Source organism: Poeciliopsis prolifica, unplaced genomic scaffold (genome assembly GCF_027474105.1).
Source record: "Poeciliopsis prolifica strain line A6 unplaced genomic scaffold, Auburn_PproV2 SCAFFOLD009, whole genome shotgun sequence".
NCBI classification, from domain to species: domain Eukaryota; kingdom Metazoa; phylum Chordata; class Actinopteri; order Cyprinodontiformes; family Poeciliidae; genus Poeciliopsis; species Poeciliopsis prolifica.
Window position 1 is genome coordinate 8,335,854 of NW_026562384.1, and position 13,861 is coordinate 8,349,714.

Consider the following 13,861-nt stretch of genomic DNA (forward strand, 5'->3'; position numbering starts at 1 on the left):
CAGTGGGCTCTTGTCCTCTTTAAAGGATCACACAAAAACCTCGTGATTGCTTCATACAGCTGACCCACGCATTTATTTGATATCTTACCCCATTTAAAGGTCCGAAATGTTTCTGGGAATATCCGGTAGATTACAGGGGCTGATATCTATCAATTTAAACACGATTCACATAACAACACGGCCCAGTTTTATTATGAACCGGCTCCTCCTTTATACATCCCTGTAAAAACGCACTCTAATAGTGTCATAATGGCATCCGTGATTTAACTTGACTAACTGTAAATATGAGGATTTATTACAAAGTAATAGCAATTGTCAGGAAGGGAAAAGACCCCTAGTGGCGACATAGGAGCATTAAATGTTTTGTAATGGGTGCTTAGAAGAGGCTTTTTTATGTCCTTGGAGTTGCAGACCAAAATAAATAAAAGCCGAACTAGAATTTTATGAGTTGAAGTATATTGCTGTAGCAGGACTTTAAATTTAGGTCAGAAAATAAATCTTCATTCCCTTAAGGATGACAAAACAACAACACACAACTGTGTATGAGATTGTTTCAATAGCACCATAAGCCTAACTTGCATGTTTTTGGGCTAAAGAAGGAGGCTGAAGCACATGGAGAAAGGCTATGCATGCACATGGACACGCTGCAAAGCTGCAAGGTAACAGAGCTAACTACTGATCAGTACTATATGGTGGTCAGAGTGGTCGAAATTCGAATAGGTTCCAAAAGGCACAGCAAATTGGCAAAGGGGTGAACTGAGCTTGAGCCACATACTTGAAAAGATTTTTATTATGGTTTCACATACAGCACATTAGGATTTATTATATAATCCACAATGCACATTTCTGATTTTCAATAGTGACAAGTATAACTACATAAAAATGGAAGTGCTTATGATGAGTTCAATAACAAGTAGGAAAGATGTCTATATTTACAAACTGCAGAAAGAATAAACACTGTGCTCAAAACGTAGTAAGTTATAGTAGATGAAGCTAGTTAAAAATTTAATTGTTTAAAGAGATTCGCCACAGACGGTAATTTTCTTTTCCGTTGTTGTAGAACCAAAAATAATAACTCCCACCATTTTCCGCCTCTAAATGTATTAAACAACTGCATGTATGCAATATTTAGCCTAAACGAAAATTATACACATTTAGGGACAAATGCTTTGATACTGAAAAGGTGACAATCTGTCTATAAAATAAACTGGAGCCATTTTTGCCTTGATTAATGTGTCTTCAGCAAGAATCAGTCAAAACTGAAACTGGTAGGTCAAACCTCACTGCTTAACTTTGGTGCTGGGTTGCAAAACAAAATAAAACACATACTGTACAAGTAGACTAGTTTGAAAACATTTTCTGTCAAGGAAGTGAGCTGGTTGATCTGTTTCAGAAAGTAAAACTAGAACAAAAACATAAGACATAAAAAATGTTCTGGAGCCAGGGCCGGCTCAAGGATTCTTGAGGCCTGGAGCAGAATTTAATTTGGGGGCCCACCTTTAATTCATCATAATGTTCATGCTTGGCTGCTTGGACAGTTTTTACCTTCTGCCTTCAACTAGCTTGTATTTCGGTCGACTAGTGAATGAACATTAATTCGTTTGACTATAACATCATGCATTTTCAAAAGTCACTTTACGTTACTAAATAAATTGTAACACAGACAGAGTGCTCATTTAAAAAAAATAAAAAATAATTTTAAATTTAACATGGTCACCAAGTTGTGTAAATTTAATTTGGGTTCCTAAGAAGATTCAATTTTGATTTATACCTTGAGCTGGCCCAGACTGAAGGAACAAACAACTCTGACATAAAGTTTGAATTGCTACTTATGACTTTTTTTGCTTTTTCTGATAATGTTTTTTTTTTTTTTCTGTTTTTTTTTGCATGCATGAATTAATGCATTGGTAATTACACTTTAATTCACTTATTAGATGTGAGTGAAAGGTGATACAGCTTCTTTATTTTTTTTAAAAAGTTTTCTGACGCATGCTCATGCAACCAAATAACAAGAGATGTCTGTTGAGCTATTCGCCGGGTTCATCCACTTTGCTGCTGGCATCACAGAGATCTCTACTTTCCATGATGGCGTACGGAAAAGGCGGAACATCAGTGCCAGGGAAGTCCAGTTTCTTGGGAATGCTGCAGTTGCTCAAGTCAAGTGTTTTTGCTGCGTCACAGCCAAACTCTAGCTTTTTGAGACGAGCTAGACTCTTGATGCTGCCGGGCGGCCTGCCTGGGCTGACTTTATATCCCGCTGCCTTGGTGGTCCCTAGGGGTCTCCCTGGGCTGGTTTTGAATCCGGCCGCTCTGGTCGTCCCAAGTGGGCGTCCAGTACTTGTGCGGTACCCAGCCAACTTTGTAGTCCCCGAAGGCCTCCCTCTACGCCCTGATTTAACAGTACCTTTCTTTTTCTTGGGGCCATCGGGCGCCAGGGCCTCGCCGGCCCCGATTCTCACAGCCTGAGGTTGGAAGTCACCTTGGGTCTCCTGCAGCTGGCATGTCATGGCTTTGTGTATTCCCTGTGGCAAGGGGGTAAGAGTGGCGAGGGACAGCTGCAAACTGGGATTTGTCGGAGAGGCATAAAACTTGTTGGAGTGGGTGCTGCATAAATCAAAGTGGCTGGCCGGGTGGCAGTCCTCTGCCAGCCCACCGATACAGAAGTCACTGGTGCTGCTGCTCAATCGGTGCATCATTTTTCTGTTGGGGTGAAGAGGAGTGGAAATAAGGAGAACATGTGGCAAGTACAAACTGAAGCAGCTTACTTTGATGAAGCACACAGGCCCTTTTTTTTTTTTTTTTTGTCAGGTTGCAGCACAAAACATTAAGGATAAAAAAAACAAAAAAGCAAAGCCAGAGTTTGTAAAACTGTAACTTGTTGCAAACCAGATAACCATTGCAATCAAAGCTTAGCCACTCATAACACATAAACGGGTCAGCTCGTACCTCATTTATTGTTGGGTGTTGTGTTGGAACGCGTTGATTGTGTCTCGTAAAGGTTTGTCCCCTCTGGAAGCAGCAGCATCATCTTTGTGCGGGCGCTGCGCCCCCTGCGCCCCCTGTGCTCTGACCAGAGCTCCGACCGGAAACAATCCGCTTTCTGCAGTTTATTTACGGCCTGGTTATTCCTTGCTGAGGAGGGTTAGATGGGACCGGCAGCCATTTTTGACCCAAAAAAAAAAAAAAATTAATAAAACGGCATTAACCGAGCACGCATGCGCAAAGGCGGGTCTACAAGACGTCGAGAGGAACCGAGTGACGTAGTGAGGCTCAGATCACATATAACAAAGCTTTCAAATTGTTGCAGAGCAACTACATCACTATTACTCTGAAGCTTTTGTCTAAATGATATTAAACTCATGGCCATTTTCATATTTCATCATATTAACAAAAAAGTTAGGTGTATTTTATTGCAAATTTAAACAGTTTCCAAAATGTTTATATTCGGAAATCATATATATATATATATATATATATATATATATATATATATATATATATATATATATATATATATATATATATATATATATATATATATATATATATAATTGGTGTTCTGATATTAACTAAATTGAACATGTGATGACAGAAACTTTGGGCGATGCTTCTTTCAAACTAGTTCAGGTTTATGACAAGCATCTATGAACAATACTTTTATATAACTTTTATCTCCACTCTGATAGCTCTGGTTTCTTGTTTTGCGCTGGCAGATGAACTTCTTCTGAGTCATTCAGGCTTTTGAAAACTCTAATTGACCATATTTCAAGATTATCCTACATTTAGCTTAATCCATCTTTCGCTTTAGTCTGATCAGCTTTCCTGTTGTTGCTCCAGCAACCCCACAGCATGACATTGCCACCACCAGGTTCTACAATGGGGACGATGTGTTCAGGGAGACGTGCCCCTTGCCCAAGAAAGACCTCTTCCCCTCCTTGATATTACTTCATCAAAACCTGATTTGTGGAATGCACAACTAATAGTTGTTTGTGTTCATACTCTCACTAAAAAGTGCTCCTCCATAGTTACATAAGCCCCTAGTTTGCCTCTCTGACGACAGTTTAGACATGATACCGTCTTTGGGTTGAACAGTGCCATATTAAAACCTTGGAGAAATTGTTTTATTCCTCAACTGTGAGTTAAACGTCACTTTAACCCTGACCTGTTCACAGAAAAGTTGGATTCACATGTAGATTTTTATTACACATGGATGTATCTACTGATGTATTACATTTTTGTTTCAGACTGAAGAGACATTGATTAAATATGCCAGACAATTTTCAGATTTCCATTAGAAAACTCTCATAATCAAGCATTGTTCTGTATTTTTCTGTCACATAAAATCAAAATACATTAATGTTTATGGTTCTAACAAATTTCAAGTCTGAGGCGAGGTGAATACTTTCGCAAGGTACTGTCCATCCAAGTAAGGCAAAGACAAAAGTCAGTTTTTTGTAGTTTTTATTAACATCTATAAGAATTTAAGCACAGACACTGGATTTAAGGAGTAACCACAGTGCTAGGACAAATAGCAATATTTATGTCTGGGTTTGCAAAATTAAGTCCACAGGACTTAAGCCTCCCTGATGACCTGGGTCAGTTTTTGGATCTTTGTCTTAGTTGACATGTCCACATATTTGTCTCCAATGCTGACAATCATGCCACCCAGGATCGAAGGATCTGACTGCAAAGAGAAAATGAGTTAAAAATTACAGACAACTGAAAAATATTGATGCAGCCCGATATGTTTTTTTCCACCCCGGCTAATTGCTTCAATGTAAATTTAATAAGAAAATCTGTACCTTTGTTTCCAGCTTGATAGTTTCCCCCTTCTGAATAAAGCCATTTAGGGCCACTTTCAGTTCAGCAAGACTAGATTTATCCAAAGGCTGAAACAAAAATGAGTTATGGTATCATTAATCAAAGACCACATGTACAACACTAACAGTACCAGTGATTAATAAAGTCTCTGTAGAAACAACACATTTCCTACCTGAGCAGTGGTGACGGAGCAGATGACCTCTCCACGGTGTGCACTCATCATTTTCCCAAATGCAGCGATAACGTCACCAGTTAGAGTGAGACGACCATTATCAGCCAGGACATCTACAAGAAATAAACAAAACATGCAAGTTCAAAGTTTACTCAGAAACAAAATGCATAGAATCCATACAATATTACATGTAGTTTAAGCTTATTATGTTTTATAACCATCTCTGTATTTTAGTTCAAGAGCCAGTTATAGTTCTCTTATGTTAATAACAGAAAAGGTTGAGTGATAAGGCAACGGAAAATATGATGCGGAGACTAACAAAAGAAATCCATCATGTATTCCATTAACATGTTTCAACACACAAGACAAAAAATACAGGCAAGGCAATAAAAAGTACCCACAGAAATAACTGGTGTCACTATATGGTTCGAAATGAACACATTCATCCTCTGATTGACAACAGAGGAGGATTCAAATGTATCTTAAATGATTTTCAAGAGCATTTTGAATCAGTTATGACGTCCGAGGTTAAATGTTTTCATCTTCTCTCATCAAGTAAAAACTGTAAGGTCAACAATTCAAGACAAAAGATAAAAAAAACAATATAAATATATTTTTAACTGTTAACTATGACACTGCATATACTGGTAAACTAAATCTTTATGGGCATGCAGAGATCTATTTAGTCTGCATGCTGAAGAGTAGGTTCTTCACATTTTCCTCTCTTTTGATCTCCAACAGAGGAGACACAGGGTCTTCAAATGAATGTCCTATAGGACGGTGTTCTGCAACTTTTAGATGCATCCATGGTCCAACACACCTGAATTTCCTCAGTTTGCAGTCAAGTTCCCTACAGTCCTGCTAATGACCTGACCAGGACCCCAGCTGTCGAGGCCTGGATTTGAAGACCCCTTTCTGGTATACCATTTACTAAAGGTGCACATGGGTTTTTCATATTACTGTTTAGTCTAATTAAAGTGTTGGATAAAAAAATTGCACAGACTCTTAAAAGTCATTGATGACATACATAAACTGTAATTATAAATGACAATTTTTTTGTTTGCACAAATTTTTTTCAATTTAAATTTGTTAAACTTTTTAAGGTAGGGTGCAACTGTGCTTCTCCAAGTTGCCGAGCGCAAGTGTGTATTTATGTATATAAAATTACAGAACTTTTTTTTATATAAAAAAAAATTACAGAACTTTTTTTTTATATTAAAAAAAAAAACAGTGTTAAGTAGCAGCCATCATCTGAACCTCAAGTTTGCATTTGCACATCTAACATTCTTCTCAATTGTCAAATTTATTCTCTTGCAGCTCAGTTAAACGTTTTAATGATCACTGTGGTCTAATGAGAAAACTTAAACTAATACAGTGACAACATGGTGGTTGAAATTGAAACAAGAGTTCTGCACTCACTGATGAGGTTGACAGTGATTGGGGAAACATTGGCCTTTGCAAGGGCATCGTGGAAAGCCTTCTGCTTGATGCTGCGCTTGACATGAGGATTCATTACAATACCAGACATCTTAGGGTCCTTGATCAGGTTCTAAGGAAACCAGGCAGAAAGAAGAATAATGTTGAATTAAATTAAGTTACGGTATATTAGATAGTTAATAATTATAAACAGGCAGTACTATATTTTGTGATTTCACACTAAATCACTGATATTATGCAAAAGTTTTGTAATTTTGGTCCTATTTAAAGAAAAGAAAAACTTGATCAGATTTTTAAAAGAAATTGTTAAGAAGTAATGCTACCTTTACCTACTGCTGCTTACATACAGAAAAACAGAAGAAAAAAAAAAACTACAAAACTCTCTGGTTTTGGGCATGAATAAATTAAGATGCACTCACCAGCAAATACATCATTTATGAGAGCTGTGATTTTAAGAATCCTGCTTTATAAGGATTCTTAACATCTTTATAAAGCAGGAACATGGGGAGAACTTGTCTCATTTTGATGTAATTAGTGTGAATGCTACAGGCATTCACACTCTTGTTTTCCTGTTTGTCTTTATCCTTTTTATTTATATTGTTATCTATAGAACCATAAAAGGTATAGATTTCACTCACCCACAGTCTTCATCAGAAGAAATAGTGAAATTTTTTCTGTCCTTTTCCAATTTTAGGTTTCACCTGATGTTTTTTTTTTTTTTGTTTGTTTTGTTTTTACATTGCATAGAATATATAGCTTCTAATACTGTTTGGGTGGAATTTTTGCATTGTTCAAAAGCTGTTACTCCTCTTCAACAGTTTTTCTGTTATAATAATCCCATTTAGGCATTTTGCAGGAGTATAACTTGTTCTGGTGCTTCTGCCTATTTCTTGCATTTCTGCAAGTCTTCAGCAGTTGACTTCAAACGTGTTGGCATTTTTCACAAAAGCATTCACACTTGCACTTTCGCAAGAAATGCACACCTTCTAGTTTTTGTTGTTTATGGGCAATAAAAAATATAGGTTAAATTCCAGAATTTAAATCAGAATATTTTAGGCAGTGAACTAGTAATATGGTTTAAATATAATTTATCTATTTGAACTGAGCTTAGAACTAATTCTAGCAAAGAATGAAATGAGCACTGCACAACTTACAGAAACTTTCCCCAGCTCCTGCTCCACTTGGTCCAGTTGGTTCTGCTTACTGGCAGCAGAGAACAGAGCTGTGGCATAACGGCCCTCCACTCCATAGACTTGGATGGGAGGCTAGAAATAACGATACAATAAGATAATCCAATGTGCAGCTGACCGTCGATGACAACAATGATGGCAGTTTTGTCAAGGATCGATCGACGCCAACTCCTTACCTTAACCAGTTTAGCTGTAGGTCTGATAACAGACGTGCTGAACCGGCGAGCCTGGTGGGGAAAGAATAATCACTGAGCCGTCAACAAAATGAAATGACCACAAAGCAAGCTGAATCTTATTTTGAAGCTTTTTACACCGTATACGTTACAGACAGTTAGCTGCAAAGCTAACACATTAGCAGTCATTCAAGTGCACAAACTCCTAAACATTTAGTGAGTATTTAGCGACCCCTTCTAACAACCAAAACATATATAATGTACATGTCATACAGTTAAGCTCGGTTAATATCGCTTGGGACTGAGATAAAATCCTGCAGATGACGAAAAAAGTGTCAATGTCTTACCTGCTGTCCTAGTATGTGTGCTGCCATTTTCTCCTACTGCTGTCCAGAGTCGAACGAGCGACTGCGCATGTGTAGCTGAGAAGGAGCTGTCTTCTTCTTCTTCTTGTTTTGTTTTATGGCGGCTGGCAGAGAAACTGTCAATGATGCATTACCGCCACCAACTGAACCGGAATGTGGACAAGCAATAAACAGGAAGAAAAACTAATAGTGAAATCAACTTAATAATTCAACTTCATATTAATAAACTAAATAATCTATATTAAGTTTGTATTTTTTCAAAAATAACTTCATTAGACTTTTCGTAGTGTGACGAAAGGTCTAATTAAGTCTTTATTATTTTATTGAGGTCAAGACCAGAAATTGTATCCGTTGTAAATTTAAATTTCATTTTCATTCTTCTTTTTGATTTATAAGCAATAGTTTTACAAAAAAAAAATATATATACTGAATCGCTTCAGTATATATTATAGTATATTTACTATATTTTGCCATTCGGAAAATAGTTTCCCATTGAACTATTTCAATGGGAAATAGTTTTTGACAGACTGGAAATGCCACTCCCCAAACATTATTATTATTATTATTATTATTATTATTATTATTATTATTATTATTATTATTATTATTATTATTATTATTATTATTATTATTAAACTAAGACGCTGATTCGATCCACGCTGGGCGCGGTGACATCATTAAAAAAAACAACACGCGTCGATCTGCAGTGTCGCTTTCAGATCAAGGCAAGCAAAGGTGAGCTTCTTGGTTGTTATTATTTTTTATTTTTTTCGGATAACAACGAACAGCACTATTAGTCTGTATTAACATCTGTATTAAGCAGCTGCAGGGACCGGGGGAACCACTCCCATCCCGATTCTCCTCCGTCTCCTCCACCACCTGCTGGGAGACGCAGAGCGGTCACAACACACCCACCGGGTCTCCTTAAGGCTGGCCGGCTTGCAGGCTGACAAGCATGGACGACAAATCGTTCACCAAGGAGGTGGATGGCTGGATCGAACAGCTGAACGAGTGCAAGCAGCTAACAGAGAACCAGGTTAAGCTCCTGTGCGAGAAGGTAAATAGCGCCAATGTTTATAGGCTGACTTGACGGCTAGCGGGCAGCTAGCTGGCACGTCTCTTCAATATCTGGCTTATTTTTCCGCAACAACAAAAACCACTTGACTGCAGCCTCCATGTTCGAGCGATGCCACTCGAACGTGGAGAAGTGCCTTCAGTTTGTTTTGCATGCTGGTACCTTCACTAAACGCCTCTGGCAGTCTCAGGAATGACCTGCTGCACGATCTGGAAGATGAGCACAGCTATTGGTTTCTCCATGTCTTGTTCATAGCGCCTATGATTCCACCATCAGTGGATTTTTGACGTGACAATTGCCCAGGTCAGCATTAGATGGGGAAGCATGAGGACGAAAACAAATGATGAGAAATAAAAATAAGAAATCAGTTGCACCTTGAACAAGTTTTCTATTGCTTTTATATACATGAGCGGGGAGATGGTACTGCTGTGCATAAACTGCCAATTTTCTCTTTCTCTTTTATCTTATGTTTCAAGTACGGTTACATGTCTTTTGCTCTTTGTCACTACTTGCTTTCCGCATGTGAAGTGGATCACTGGTTTCTGTGGAGGTACCAGTACGATCTTGGGTTTCTCTCGGCTCTTTGTTCCAGGCCAAAGAAATTCTTACAAGGGAGTCCAATGTACAGGAGGTGAGATGTCCGGTGACTGTCTGTGGAGATGTCCACGGGCAGTTTCATGACCTCATGGAGCTGTTCAAGATCGGAGGGAAGTCTCCAGACACCAACTACCTCTTCATGGGGGACTATGTTGACAGAGGCTACTACTCTGTGGAGACAGTAACACTGCTGGTTTCTTTAAAGGTTAAACTTCTAACATTAATGCATATTTAAAGCCTAATTGCTATAAAAATTGTTTTTTTTCTTCTTCAATTTTCTTAATGTTATTGGAGAAACTGTTTCTGAACGCTGGGAAGATGAGTCTGCAACTTAATCTTGTCATAAAAAAAATGTCTATGAACCCTTTGAAAGTGCATTGTTTTCTGTTTGAAAAGGTGCGATTTCCTGAAAGAATCACAATTCTCAGAGGGAACCATGAGAGTAGACAGATCACGCAAGTGTATGGTTTCTATGATGAGTGCCTGAGGAAGTATGGAAACGCTAATGTTTGGAAGTACTTCACAGACCTTTTTGACTATCTGCCCCTCACTGCACTAGTAGATAACCAGGTAAGGCTGTGAACATGGAGTACTGTAGAGGAGAGTACTTAGAGTTAAGTAAAAACCAAAAATAAAGACTCATGTATTTTTACGTTCCTCTCTTTAAGATTTTCTGCCTTCATGGAGGATTGTCCCCTTCTATAGACACTCTGGAGCACATCAGAGCACTGGATCGGTTACAGGAGGTTCCTCATGAGGTACACTCACCCCATAGCAATTTAAACCAATGGCTGGCATTACATATTTTCTATATCAGCCGTATTTGCAAAGACACATGGCAGGAAATAAACAAATTCAGATGTGCATGTAGCATTGGCACTTGGCCATGTTGATATGGCCGTCTCTGCTGATCCAGAATTATCCTAGACTTCGTTTTGGAGTACGCATTGGACACATATTACCTCTGAGTTATCTCAGAGGAAAACCTTGCCAACCACTAATCAGTCTTCCTTGGCTATTTCAGTCCTCAGACTTAAATCCCAAAGAAATCCTGAGGAGTTGAAGGAGAAAAAGCAAAAGAGAGAACCCAGCATTCTGGTCCATCTGAAGCTCTAAAATCCACTTCCAGTTGTTAATAGTCCTTGTTTTTCAAATTGAAATGGATGAATTACATTGTTAGCATGTCATCAACGTCTACAAAGATTTCATAAAAGAACAATTAATTTGAATCAAATGTATTCAAGTCGTGAAACATCCAAAAAGAGGCTGGGCAGAGTATGTAGAGAGGAGTAATGTTTCTGTAGGTTCAAAACTATTATTAAAGAGTAGAGAGTGATGTATAAAGTCAGGGATGTTCCACCAACATCGACACTTTGCTCCATGTCTTAGGGTCCTATGTGTGACCTGTTATGGTCTGACCCAGATGACCGCGGTGGCTGGGGAATCTCACCTCGTGGTGCCGGCTACACATTTGGCCAGGATATATCTGAGACTTTCAACCATGCAAACGGCTTAACTTTAGTTTCAAGAGCCCACCAGCTGGTGATGGAGGTACTGTGACTTTCACTGCTCACTGAACAATAAGAAACATGTCCTAAATTTAGACATAAAGACCATGAGATTCTCTTCAAACAACACGCGCATTGATCTGAGATTCAACCCCAACTGGTTAAGCAGGCCTTTGCATTCAGTTTATTGGGAAACATAAATATGTTTGAATAGTTCTTAGCTCCTAGTCATGTTCCAGATTCTTACAGATAACCATGCCCATGTCTAAACAGCCATGGAAACAGGATTGCATCTTAAACACCATTTATGGCCCCAGCAGTTAGTAACACTGAGCTTATCTCTTGATCCAGGGTTTTAATTGGTGCCACGACCGCAACGTAGTGACAATTTTCAGTGCACCAAATTACTGTTATCGTTGTGGAAACCAGGCAGCAATCATGGAGCTCGATGATACCCTGAAATACTCCTTGTAAGTGCAGTTTCTCTTCTAAATCCAAATATTCTAGTGGAACTCTGCTGTTTTGCAAATGCAAAATACATGAATAAATAATGATTAGGTCTGATGCATCCTTTAGCCTCCAGTTTGACCCTGCGCCTCGCAGAGGAGAGCCCCATGTGACGAGGCGCACACCAGACTACTTCCTGTAAGCAACACGAGGGGAGGCTGCACAGAGGCGGAAGAAAAGGAGACTGTGGGGGTACACAGGCCTTGTGCCATGATATTGACTTTCACACACAACTTCTTCTTGATTTTTACCTGTCTGTGCATGAATTAAGTGCTTGGAATGATTGCTACTCTTTACTGTACTGTTACACTACCTGCTGGTATATCCGGAAATAAAAAATATTACTGATGACGAGTTAGACTGTTTGACCAAATAAGGTCTTTAAACTGCATCCTGTATTTGGCATGACCTCATATACAAGAAAGCAGTGAGAGCATTATGGGTATTATTTTGTTGCCAAAGTACAACAGCGTATTCTGGAAGTAGAATAATAAGGCTAAAAGCCAGAATTGTGTATGACCTATTTACACTTTTGTATTTGCTTTCTTTCTTCTTTTTTTTTTTTTCTTTTTGCTGCATTGCATTGGAAGAATGTTCTTTTTATACTGTTTCAAGTAGCTTTGCTTCTGTTATCACAATGTATTTATTTAAACCTGCATTACTGCTGCAAACAATCTTACTTGTGTAGTGCAACTTAATGTTTTTCAGCCAAAGCTATCTAAAATAAAGAGTTTGGCAAACCCCTCTCTCCCTCAACAGTGACGGTGCATTCGCTTTCTGCTTGGAGATCAGATTTTTCAAGTTCAGAGTTGGAAAATTCAACAACAGAGGTCTCAGTATCAAGTATAGCTGCTGGACATACAGTAAAAAATGTAATAAAAGTTGCACATGTAATGATTTCTGAAGACTTCCAAAAAATGTTTTTCCACTTGACAAAACAGACATATAACTTTACGACACCCAAATATGAACATGTTCTTTTGATGTTTGAACACATGAAAAGGAGATAAACGAATCATTGTTTTATATTCCTAACTTCTTACTACAACTTGGCGCAAATTTCACTGGCTTTCCCACTTGCAATTGGAACCTGTACAGCTTTGTGTAATGTTGATGTTTTATGCTTGTTAAGGAAACATTTTAATTCTGGTACTCTGATCTACAAGTATAGTTGGTGTGGACTGATAAGTATACCTAAATATTTCAGAATTGTAGAGTTTGTAGATTTTTCTTGAGGGTAATAACTATAAAAAACATCCAGACATCACTATCCTCCTCTTCCCAAGCTCTTATTTTTGTAACAATATTTTTTAGCCAGAGGAAAATTGCGATGTTGGGTTCTTTCTCCTGTCCAGTTGAATGTATTCAACTGAGACATTCTTTTCCTAATTTACGTTTACATAAAAGATGATACATCAAAAATATCCCAAAACAAATTTTACAACTGTTTATTTGCAATCAGACATATGCGAAATGAGGAAAATATTTACATTTGTTAGTGGACCTGCTGTTTGTACTCGTTGTTCTTGACGTAGGCCCAGATAAATCTCGGTCGAAATTAGAGTCACCATCTCAAAGTCACCACTAGATGGAGACAGAGCTCCTATTGTATTTCGCTGATCACCGTCGCGGTGATGGCCAGAGTGAGTCAAACTAGTTGATTTAATTGATTTTTACAACATATCTTGTCTGTCTCTTGTACTTTGCACAAAACCACATGGATATTTTTATTGCCATTACTTTTACTGTTTCCATTATATATTTTAATTCAACTGTTATTTATGTTATGAGCTAAAATGGCTTTTATTCTAGGATTTGTCACCTCAGCATTGGTGTTCGCGTATTGCTGCCATAAAATAAAATCGCACAGGTGTGTGGATTTCGTAAAGTTTTAACGCATTAATGATTCGCTGCCTTGAAAATAAATTTCGCAGCGAAGCTACAGATTTAGCGGAAGTTGATGTCTACAAAGTAAAAGCCTCGGTGTCAAAAACGAAGTGATCCGAGGCATTCTCG

At 38.2% G+C, this 13,861-nt stretch overlaps 3 protein-coding genes across 4 annotated transcripts; 1 reads left to right on the plus strand and 2 right to left on the minus strand.

The window, feature by feature from the left end:
- Positions 1 to 1,809: 1,809 nt before the first annotated feature.
- Positions 1,810 to 3,175, minus strand: si:ch1073-44g3.1 (uncharacterized protein LOC797133 homolog). The gene is made up of 2 exons (XM_055033891.1): positions 2,947 to 3,175; positions 1,810 to 2,700 (listed from the first exon to the last, which is right to left on the minus strand). Exons 1-2 carry the CDS (start codon positions 2,949 to 2,951, stop codon positions 2,028 to 2,030), a joined length of 678 nt encoding a protein of 225 aa, XP_054889866.1. The 5' UTR covers positions 2,952 to 3,175; the 3' UTR covers positions 1,810 to 2,027.
- A 1,269-nt stretch (positions 3,176 to 4,444) lies between these two features.
- Positions 4,445 to 8,225, minus strand: atp5po (ATP synthase peripheral stalk subunit OSCP). Its single transcript, XM_055034388.1, has 7 exons — positions 8,141 to 8,225; positions 7,797 to 7,847; positions 7,585 to 7,695; positions 6,413 to 6,542; positions 4,994 to 5,106; positions 4,803 to 4,889; positions 4,445 to 4,684 (listed from the first exon to the last, which is right to left on the minus strand). The coding sequence occupies exons 1-7, from the start codon at positions 8,165 to 8,167 to the stop codon at positions 4,574 to 4,576; spliced, it is 630 nt and encodes a 209-aa protein (XP_054890363.1). The 5' UTR covers positions 8,168 to 8,225; the 3' UTR covers positions 4,445 to 4,573.
- Positions 8,226 to 8,820: 595 nt separating this feature from the next.
- LOC129362883 (serine/threonine-protein phosphatase 2A catalytic subunit beta isoform-like) lies at positions 8,821 to 12,601 on the plus strand. 2 transcript variants are annotated; one of them, XM_055034687.1, is made up of 8 exons: positions 8,821 to 8,893; positions 8,982 to 9,215; positions 9,826 to 10,035; positions 10,227 to 10,400; positions 10,499 to 10,588; positions 11,220 to 11,381; positions 11,690 to 11,808; positions 11,915 to 12,601. In XM_055034687.1, the coding sequence occupies exons 2-8, from the start codon at positions 9,114 to 9,116 to the stop codon at positions 11,985 to 11,987; spliced, it is 930 nt and encodes a 309-aa protein (XP_054890662.1). In that variant the 5' UTR covers positions 8,821 to 8,893; positions 8,982 to 9,113; the 3' UTR covers positions 11,988 to 12,601. The 2 variants fall into 2 exon arrangements, with proteins under 2 accessions (XP_054890662.1, XP_054890661.1); XM_055034686.1 differs by having other exon boundaries at positions 8,831 to 8,893; positions 8,979 to 9,215.
- The last annotated feature ends 1,260 nt before the right edge of the window (positions 12,602 to 13,861 follow it).

What these genes read in the sequence shown, in the direction of transcription:
- atp5po (XM_055034388.1), bottom strand. Translation starts at nt 8,167, where the DNA reads ATGGCAGCACACATACTAGGACAGCAG. An exon ending in AATCACTGTCAACCTCATCA is followed by an intron (nt 5,107 to 6,412) that starts GTGAGTGCAGAA and finishes TATTTCTTGTAG; the next exon opens with ATGTCCTGGCTGATAATGGT. An exon ending in CTATCAAGCTGGAAACAAAG is followed by an intron (nt 4,685 to 4,802) that starts GTACAGATTTTC and finishes TTCTCTTTGCAG; the next exon opens with TCAGATCCTTCGATCCTGGG.
- LOC129362883 (XM_055034687.1), top strand. Translation starts at nt 9,114, where the DNA reads ATGGACGACAAATCGTTCACCAAGGAGGTGGATGGCTGGATCGAACAG. An exon ending in CACTGCTGGTTTCTTTAAAG is followed by an intron (nt 10,036 to 10,226) that starts GTTAAACTTCTA and finishes CTGTTTGAAAAG; the next exon opens with GTGCGATTTCCTGAAAGAAT. An exon ending in CTGCACTAGTAGATAACCAG is followed by an intron (nt 10,401 to 10,498) that starts GTAAGGCTGTGA and finishes CCTCTCTTTAAG; the next exon opens with ATTTTCTGCCTTCATGGAGG.